Source organism: Hylobates moloch, unplaced genomic scaffold, assembly GCF_009828535.3.
Source record: "Hylobates moloch isolate HMO894 unplaced genomic scaffold, HMol_V3 SCAFFOLD_8, whole genome shotgun sequence".
Classification (NCBI taxonomy): domain Eukaryota; kingdom Metazoa; phylum Chordata; class Mammalia; order Primates; family Hylobatidae; genus Hylobates; species Hylobates moloch.
Window position 1 is genome coordinate 47,953,062 of NW_026652283.1, and position 10,460 is coordinate 47,963,521.

General features: G+C 41.5%; 1 protein-coding gene across 1 annotated transcript in view; it reads left to right on the plus strand.

Annotated features, from left to right (window-relative positions):
* The window catches only part of CMPK1 (cytidine/uridine monophosphate kinase 1), a 31,834-nt gene that overhangs the window by 11,836 nt on the left and 9,538 nt on the right, over nucleotides 1-10,460 (plus strand). The window contains exon 2 of the mRNA XM_032160777.2: nucleotides 8,078-8,224. Within this exon, the coding sequence (XP_032016668.1) occupies nucleotides 8,078-8,224 (147 nt within the window). The remainder of the gene's footprint in view (nucleotides 1-8,077; nucleotides 8,225-10,460) is intronic.

The following is a 10,460-nucleotide window of genomic DNA, read 5'->3' on the forward strand; positions in this document are numbered from 1 at the left end:
AAAAAAAAAAAAGAAAAAAAAAATTGGAAAATACAGATCCCCCACCCTTCCCTACCTCCTGGTAAATTCTAATCTACTGTCTCTATGAGTTTGCCTATTTCAGGTACCTCATCTAAGTAGAATTATATGATATTTGTCATTTTGTGTCTGGCTTATTTTACTTAACATAATTTTTGTTTGTTTGTTTGTTTGTGACGGAGTCTCGCTTTGTTGCCCAGGCTGGAGTTCAGTGGCACGATCTCAGCACACTGCAACCTCCGCCTCCCAGATTCAAGTGATTCTGCCTCAGCCTCCCAAGTAGCTGGTACTACAGGCACATGCCACCACGCCCGGCTAAATTTTTGTATTTTTAGTAGAGATGGGGTTTCACTGTGTTAGCCAGGGTGGTCTTGATCTCCTGACCTCGTGATCCACCTGCCTTGACCTCCCAAAGTGCTGGGATTACATGTGTGAGCCACTGCGCCCCACCCGTAATGTTTTTAAGCTTCCTCCATGTTAGCATGTATCAGAACTTCCTTTTTATGGCTGAATAATGTTCCATTATATGTATGCAGCACATTGTGCTTAGCCATTCATATGTTGATGGACACTTAGGTTGTCTCCACCTTTGGTTACTGTGAATAATACTGCAGTGATTGGTGTACAAGTATCTGTTTGAGTCTGTTTTCAGTTCTTTGGGGTATATACATAGAAATGGAATTGATGAGTCACATGGTAATTTTGTGTTTAACTTGTTAAGGAACCACTAAACTATTTTCCACAGGAGCTGCACCATTTTACATATCCACCAGTAGCGTACAAAGGTTCCAGTTTCTCCACATCTTCACCAATGCTTATTTTTTTGTTTTTGTTGTTGTTTTTAAAATTATAGCCATTCTAGTAGGTGTGAAGGTTTTTGTTTTTTTGTTTTTTCTCAGAATCGTGCATTTAAAAAATTGTCTTGGGCTGGGTGTGGTGGCTTACACCCGTAATCCCGGCACTTTGGGAGGCCAAGGCAAGCGGATCATTTGAGGTCAGGAGTTGATGACCAGCCTGACCAACGTAGTGAAACCCTGTCTCTACTAAAAATACAAAAAATTAGCTGGGCATGGTGTTACATGTCTGTAATCCCAGCTACATGGGAGGCTGAGGCAGGAGAATTGCTTGAACTCGGGAGGCGGAGGTTGCAGTGAGCTGAGATTGCGCCACTGCACTCCAGCCTGGGCAACAGAGTGAGATTTCATCTCAAAAAAGTAAATAAATAAAAATAAAAAGATGTATTTTAATTGGGTTATATATCTTCTTATCGAGCTGTAAGAGTTTATATATTTTGAAGATAAGTCCCTTATCCAGATACATGGTTTATAAACATTTTCTCCCATCCTGTGGGCTGTCTTTTTATTTTCTTGGTAGTGTCCTTTAAAGTAAAATGTTTTAAATTTTGAGGAGCTCTTACATCTTGTACAATAGAACATACAGTATGCTTTCTATTGCCTATGGTGCAAAGATTAAAAAGGCTGATAAGCTAGTCCAGAACTACAAAAATAAAGATGTAACTGGTATCTATATAGTGCCACAAGTTGGGAGTGGAAAAGAGAGGGGGTAGTGGTAAATGGAAAGGAAGGTGGGGAGGGATGGGGGGTCAAAGATTCTCATTACTTCTTTGACCAGTTCCAGGGTATAATTGAGTTCAAGTTAATTAAATCAGATTAGTGGGATGCCCATTAAGCAAAAAGTCACCTATTTTGTAAATGGTTTTCAGTGCTTTTTCTATTGTGTAGTCGTGATAGGGAAAAAAATACGGAAAAATTTTCCATAAGATTACCCCTTCTTAGGTCATTTTCCTTGATGAAGTTAGGCTCTAATCAAGAACCAAGAGGCCCATGTAGTCTGCTCTGCATTATAGAAATGGGTACAGTTATTTATGGTCATCATTAAATCCTATGCTGGGCTGTGGTTTGATTTCGATATTGTTTAAAAATGTATTATCACTAAACTGACTTTAATTTTAGATTGAGCAAAATGTACTTATGAAGGTAAATTTTATACCAAAATTAAAAAAAAATTACTACTTTTCAAGCCAAATAATGATTTCTCTCACACTTCTATTAGCACAGTTATTGGAGTAATAATGAAGGTGATTCTTTGTTATCTAAGCAGTGATTGATTTTTTTCTAAAAAGTCAATTAAGAGAGGTTACTTGGCACAATAAAGTTATGAAAGTGTTCCAGTGGGTTATTTTGGAGACTAAGAGTAGTATGCTTATATTGTCTATACCATAGAAGTGGCATTTCCAGAATATCTTGCTTATAATTTTGAACTCTAAGGTCTGGAGTAGAGCTTCATTGAAATATGTTTCCTTTTAAACTTTTGCTGCTGTACCTTATGGATCCTCTCAACTGAATATGTCTCTAAATTTCCATCTGTTTCTAGGCTATAAAACTGGACTGTTTTCTGTCTCCTTCTGTAACTCTTGACTTCATGCCCATGCAGTGTGTTTCTGTGTTACTATATTATACTTTTGTTTCTCCTTTGTTTAAGGAGTGGATCGCTTTCCAGAAAAATTTTTATCTAAACACTTGAATTGATTTTTGTATTTAGAGCGATTCACCAATATGTCTCCAGAGCTGCTATTCTCTATCATGATTTAGTTTTAAATTTTAGATAAGTTTTTGATTGTGCAGGTACTATTTCCCTTTTTTCTTAATATCATATGGTGGTTTTTATATTGGGATTCTTATCCTTACTTAATGTGAGACGACTGAATTTTATTTTCCTGTGCTCTTAGGATTTGATGTTAATAAAACATTTAAATCATCAATCTTTCCTTGTGATATTTACCTTTTGTTTTGAGGTGGGGTCTCACTATCACCCAGGCTGGAGTGCAGTGGCGTGATCTTGGCTCACTTCAACTTTGGCCTCCCAGGTTCAAGCAATTCTCCTGCCTCAGCCTCCCGAGTAGCTGGGATTACAGGCACCTGCCCCCATGCCTGGCTAATTTTTGTATTTTTAGTAGAGACGGCATTTCACCATCTGGTCCAGGCTGGTCTCGAATTCCTGACCTCGAGTGATCCTCCTGCCTTGGCCTCCCAAAGTGCTGGGATTACAGGCGTGAGCCACTGTGCCTGGCCTGATATTTACCTTTTAAAGATTTATAGGTTGGGCATGGTGGCTCAGTCTTGTAAGCCCAGCACTTTGGAAGGCTAACATGGAAGGATTGCTTGAGCCCAGAGTTTGAGACCAGCTTAGACAACATAGTGAACCCCATCTCTACAAAAAATAAAAAAGTGAAAAAATTAGTCTGGCATGATGGCATGACTGTAGTCCCAGCTACTCTGGAGGCTGAGGCGGGAGGATCACTTGAGCCCAGGAGGTAAAGGCTGCAGTGAACTGTGATTGTGCCACTGTATTCCAGCCCGGGCAGCAGAGCAAGACGCTGCCTCAATAAATAAATAAAGATGTATGGTGAGTGCATACTTTTTTAAAACTAAAATTTCTAAAGTTTATATGTATATGCGTATATTGTAAAAAAATTCAAACAATTTTGAAAGTACACAAAGTAAAAAATGCAAGTTCTCTTTAATCTCATCCTACCCTCCTTATGTAATCACTTGTCAGGTTTTTGCGTGCGTGCCTTTCTGGTCCTTTTTGGATGTATTTATACTCAGATATAATGCACATACACATTGCTTATTGTTTTGTGACTTGCTTTTTTTTTTTTGCTTAACAGTATATCTTGGAGAGCATTCCATATCGGAATATACAGACAGTTCTACTTCATAATATACACAATAGTTTATTTAGCCATTCCTATATTGGTGGAAGTTTAGATTTGTTTTGTGGACATAGACATTTGTTTACAAATGACACTGCAGTAAACATTCATGTACATGTGTCTTTGTGCACATATGCAACAGTACCATAACTCCTAGAAATGGAATTACTGAGTCAAAGTTTGAGCAAACTTAAACTTTGATTGAATAAACTTAAATAATTTGCCCTCTAAAAGACTGAACTGATTTATACTTCTATGAAGTATGAAGATACTGGTTTCTCTGTATTCTTACCATTGCTGAATATAACATTTTATTTTATATTAATTTTATAAACATTAGTTTTATAAAATTTTTACTTTTAATCCAGTGGAAAATGGAATCACATTGTCTTTTTTTTTTCGAGATGGAATCTTTGTCGCTCAGGCTGGAGTGCCAATGGCATGATCTTGGCTCACTGCAACCTCCGCCTGCTGGGTTCAAGCAATTCTCCTACCTCAGCCTCCCAAGTAGCTGGGATTACAGGCACACACCGTCATGCCCAGCTAATTTTTGTATTTTTGTGGAGATGGGGTTTTGCTATGTTGGCCAGGCTGGTCTTGAACTCCTGACCTCAGGTGATCCTCCTGCCTTGGCCTCCCAAAGTGCTGGGATTACAAGCATGAGCCACCATGCCCAGCCTTTTTTTTTTTTTTTTTTTTTTTTTTTGAGACAGAGTCTCACTCTGTCACCCAGGCTGGAGTCAGTGGTGCAATATCTGCTCACTTCTGCCTCAGCCTCCCAAGCAGCTGGGACTACAGGTGTGCGCCACCATGCCCAGCTAATTTTTGTATTTTTAGTAGAGACGGGGTTTTAGCATATTGGCCAGGCTGGTCTCAAACTCCTGACCTCGTAATCCACCTGCTTCAGCTTCCCAAAGTGCTGGGATTACAGGTGTGAGCCATCATGCCCAGCCTTTTTTTGTGGGGGTGACAGAGTCTCGCTCTGTTGCCCAGGCTGGAGTGCAGTGGTGCAATCTTGGCTCACTGCAATCTCTGCTTCCCGAGTTCAGATGATTCTCATGCCTCAGCCCCGCAAGTAGCTGGGACTACAGGTGTGTGCCACCATACCTGGCTAATTTTTGTATTTTTAGTAGAGACAGAGTTTCACTATGTTGGCCAGGCTGGTCTTGAACTTATGACCTCGGGTGATTGGCCCACCTCAGCCCCCCAAAGTGCTGAGATTACAGGTGTGAGCCACCACGCCCGGCCAGAATCTCTTTATATGCAATATATAGTATCCCATCACCTTTGTATAGTGAAAATATTTTCCTCCAGGCTGTTACTTATTATCTGATTATACTTATGATGCCTTTCTTTGTTCAAAAGTTTTTATTATTAATGTGGTCAAACATAAATCCTAGCTGTTTTGGTTCTTGTTTAGTGCCAAGCAAGATGTCTTTTCCTATCTCAGTTTATTTTCCTCTAGTACTGTCATAGGGTTTTACTTGTTTTGTGTTTTAGAACTTTAATTCACCTGGGGTTTAGTTTTGTTGTAGTGTAATGCAGAGATCTAATTTTATTTTTTCCCAGATGGATAGCCAGTTGCACAAGTATCATTTACTAAATGGAAATAAATATTACTTGTTGAATTCTCATTTATACTTGGGTCTATTTCTGGACTCTCTTGAGTTTCATTGTTCTATTTGTCTATTTTTATACCAGTACCACCCTGTTTTACTTGCTGTAGTTTTATAAAATCTTATGTCACCTGGTGGGACAAGTCCTCATTTGTAGTTGTTAATATTATTTCAGTTTTGGCCATTCACTCACATTTACTCTTTCTGATAAGTTTGAGAATCAACTTACCAAGTTTCATTTAAAACAAACCAAAAAGACAAATCTGAATCAAAGTTTGCTTGAAGTTGCCATAAGTTTATAGATTAATTTGTGGAAAACTGAATAATTACAGTATGAATTTTTCTATCTAGTAATACAGAATGCCTTCTATTTATTTATTTATTTGAGACAGGGTCTTGCTCTGTCACCCAGGCTGAAGTGCAGTGGTGCAATCATGGCTCACGGCAGCCTCCACCTCCCAGGTTCAAGCAATTCTTGTGCCTCAGCCTGCTAACTAGCTGGGATTAGAGATGTTTGCTACCACGCCAGGCTAATTTTTGTATTTTTAGTAGAGATGGGATTTCACCATGTTGGCCAGGCTGGTCTCAAACTCCTGGCTTCAAGTGATCCGCATGCCTTCATCTCCCAAAGTGCTGGGATTATAGGCATGAGCCACCACACCTGGTCTGCCTTTTTTTTTTTTTTTAGATGGAGTCTCGCTCTGTTGCCCAGGCTGGAGTGCAGTGGCATGATCTTGGCTCACTACAACTTCTGCTGCCTGGGTTCAAGTGATTCTCCTGCCTCAGCCTCCTGAGTAGCTGGGATTACAGGCACCCACAACCACACCTGGCTAATTTTTTGTATTTTTAGTAGAGACGAGGTTTCGCCATGTTGGCCAGGCTGGTCTCAAACTCCTGACCTCAGGTGATCCACCCGCCTTGGCCTCCCGAAGTGCTGGGATTATAGGCGTGAGCCACCGCGGCCAGCCTTTTTTCCTTTCTTTAAAAAAAAAGTTTAATAGAGATGAGGTCTATGTTGCTTAGGCTGGTCTTGAACTCCTGGGCTCAAGCCATCCTTCTGCGTCAGCCTCCCAAAGTGCTAGGATTACAAGCGTGATCTACCTTGTCCAGGCTGATCATTTCTTCTAATGGAAGGTCCTATATGACAGAGAGACATGGATGATATTAGGATTTTGTTTATTCTCATCAAACTTTATACTCAATTATAGTCAGCAAATAAACTATTCAGAGTTTTCTTTTCATTTGCTGACTACCTTACTGTTACCTTACTATTTAGTAAGCAAGAACAAATTTAACCAGCAATTTCGGGAGTGAGAAAAGGAGTAAAGAATATATATGGCTTCTGTAATCCGAAAACAGAAAACTCACCATAACCTGGGTAATTGAAAGAGTTGCTTTTGTAAAATGTGCCATTGAAATACTCTTTAAAAAGGGGGTTGGGAGTGTGGGCTGCCTCAAATCTTAACATCGAAGCTAAAGATAACATTTAATTTATCACATATTTATTGTATACTTGGATAAAATGAAAACTCCATTGAGGGAGTCTTAAGAATTTGGGATGATATGGTTGTTGTAACTGAGCGATAAATATAGTTATCTTGGTGTCTTTAATATTTGAGAGTAAAAGCATTTTTAAAATCAATTGTATGGTTCTTTTGATTTAATAAAAAGGAACTTGTAAGTTTATGTGGAAGAAGCTTTTCTTTTTTTCTTTTTTCATTTTTTTTTTTTTTTTGAGACGGAGTCTCGCTCTATCGCCCAGGCTGGAGTGCAGTGGCGCAATCTCGGCTCACTGCAAGCTCCGCCTCCCGGGTTCATGCCATTCTCCTGCCTCAGCCTCTCCGAGTAGCTGGGGACTACAGGCGCCCGCCACCACGCCCGGCTAATTTTTTGTATTTTTAGTAGAGACGGGGTTTCACCGTGGTCTCGATCTCCCGACCTCGTGATCCGCCCGCCTCGGCCTCCCAAAGTGCTGGGATTACAAGCGTGAGCCACCGCGCCCGGCCTCTTTTTTCATTTTTTGAGACAGTGTCTCGCTCTGTCACCCAGGCTGGAGGGCAGTGGTACAATTACGGCTCACTGCAACCTTAAACTCCCAGACTCAAACAGTCCTTTTGCATCAGCCTTACAAGTAGCTAGGACTACAGGCATGAATCACCATACCCAGCTAATTTTTAAATTTTTTTTTATTTTTTAATTTTATTTGAGATGGAGTCTCGCCGTCACCCAGGCTGGAGTGCAGTGGCGCGATCTCAGCTCACTGCAACCTCCGCCTCCCGGGTTCAAGCGATTCTCCTGCCTCAGCCTCCTGAGTAGCTGGGATTACAGGCATGCACCACCATGCCTGGCTAATTTTTGTGTTTTTAGAGAGACAGGGTTTCACTATGTTGTTCAGGCTGGTTTCGAGCTCCTGACCTCATGATCCACCCACCTCAGCCTCCCAAAATGTTGGGATTACAGGCGTGAGCCACTGTGCCCAGCCAGGATATATTTATATGAACATTATAGCTATGAAGAATAAAGATACCCATTAAGCAAACTGGATTATGGGAAATACCTTAAATTTTTCTTTATTATTTAATATACGAGCAAAACTTCTTTATTGTAGAAAAATTAGAATATTGAAATTAACACAAAGGAAAAAAAGTATAGTCCTACCACTGGGTTGAATGAATTCTGATATTTTTCCTATGTGTGCTTCTTTCAGAAATATGGCTACACACACCTTTCTGCAGGAGAGCTGCTTCGTGATGAAAGGAAGAACCCAGATTCACAGTATGGTGAACTTATTGAAAAGTACATTAAAGAAGGAAAGATTGTACCAGTTGAGATAACCATCAGTTTATTAAAGAGGGTAAGGAGCGTGAATGCCAGCCAGTTCAAACCAGCGAGGAAACAAGAAATTAAATTCACCTTTTGGCCAGGCAGTTGCTCATGCTTGTGATCCCAGCACTTTGGGAAGCCAAGGCAAGAGGATCACTTGAGGCCAGGAATTCAAGACCAGCCTGGACAACCTAGTGAAACCCCATCTCTACAAAAAATTTTTTTAAAAAGCCAGGCATGGTGGCATATGCCTGTAGTCCGAGCTGCTTGTGAGACAGAGGCAGAAGGATTGCTTGACTCCAGAAGTTCAAGTCCAGCCTGGGAAACATAGTGAGACCTCCTCTCAAAAATAAATAAATAAACAACAACAATAATAAAAATAAATAAATCCACCTTTCGTATGTGTAATGAAAACTATCAGAGGTTTTTTGTTTTGTTTTGTTTTGAGACAGTGTCTTTGTCACCCAGGCTGGTTTGCAGTGTCCTGATCACAGCTCAGTGCAGCCTCAACCTTCCAGGCTTAAGCCATCTTCCCACCTCAGCCTCCTGAACAGCTGGGACTACAGGTGCATGTCACCACACCCAGCTAATGTTTTTCTATTTTTTTGTGGACACAGGGTCTCACTATGTTGCGTAGGCTAGGCTGGAACTCCTGGGCTCAAGTGATCCTCTCACCTCGGCCTCCCAAAGTGCTGGGATTACAGGAGAGAGTATTGCTGGGATTACCTAGCTCAGAGTATTGAATTTCTTGCTTGTGGAAGGTGGTTATGCTTGAGAATGGCAGAACTGGAAACTTTGCTTTCACCTGGGAGGAAAGCGGACAGTGGCAAAGATTCGCTGCTTTGATTTAGGATCACCGATAGCTCAACTTAACATCCATTTATGTGCACTTGGTCCTCTCTTCCCAACATTCAGACAGTCATTCTCCTATTTCTGTTTCATCTTTTTTCCTCCCTCTCCTGCTCCCTTTTCTTCTTTTTTGCTTTTTTTTGTTCTTTTTTTTTTTTTTTTTTGAAATAGAGTCTCGCTCTGTCACCAGGCTGGGGTGTAGTGGTGCGATCTTGGCTCACTGCAACCTCCACCTCCCAGGTTCAAGAGATTCTCCTGTCTCAGCCTCCCGAGTAGCTGGGACTACAGGCGTGCACTACCATGCCCAGCTAATTTTTGTATTTTTAGTAGAGATAGGGTTTTACCACGTTGGCCATGATGGTCTTGATCTCTTGACCTTGTGATCTGCCTGCCTCAGCCTCCCAAAGTGCTGGGATTACAGGTGTGAGCCACCATGCCCGGCCCACAATTTTTTTTTTTCTTTTTTTTTTTTGAAATAAACCTCTTTCTTTCTTCTTTCTCTTTTTTTTTTTTTTGGCGGGGAGATGGAGTTTCGCTCTGTCGCCCAGGCTGGAGTGCAGTGGCGCGAACTCGGCTCACTGCAAGCTCTGCCTGCTGGGTTCACGCCATTCTGTCTCAGCCTTCCGAGTAGCTGGGACTACAGGTGCCCGCCATCACGCCTGGATAATTTTTTGTGTATTTTTTAGTAGAGATGGGGTTTCACCGTGTTAGCCAGGATGGTCTCCATCTCCTGATCTCATGATCTGCCCACTTGGGCCTCCCAAAGTGCTAGGATTACAGGCGTGAGATACCGCGCCCAGCCCTTTCTCTGTTTTTTAACCCACGTCCCCCTCATCATTGATGTTCGCTCAGCCATGGTGTCTACTTTTCTGGTGCATCACCATCTTCAATGTGAAATGCTAAGACTTAACAGCTTTCAAAACTCAAATATGTCACATCTGAGGCTGGGCGCAGTGGCTCACGCCTGTAATCCCAGCACTTTGGGAGGCCGAGGCAGGGGGATCACTTGAGGTCAGGAGTTCGAAACCAGTCTGGCCAACATGGTGAAACCCTGTCTCTACCAAAAAACATAAAAAATTAGCCAAGTGTGGTGGCACACACCTGTAATCCCAGTTACTTGGGGGGCTGAGGCAGAAGAATCGCGTAAACCTGGGAGGCAGAGGTTTTGGTGAGCCGAGATCATGCTACTGCACTCCAGGCTGGGTGACAGAGCGAAACTCCGTTTCTTAAAAAAAAAAAAAAATACCTGGGCGTGGTGGCTCACGCCTGTAATCCCAGAACTTTAAGAGGCCAAGGTGGGTGAATTACGAACTCAGGAGTTCAAGACCAACATGGCCAACATGGTGAAACCCCGTCTCTACTAAAAATACAAAAAAAAAAAAAAAAATTAGCTGGCCATGGTGGCACGCGCTTCTATT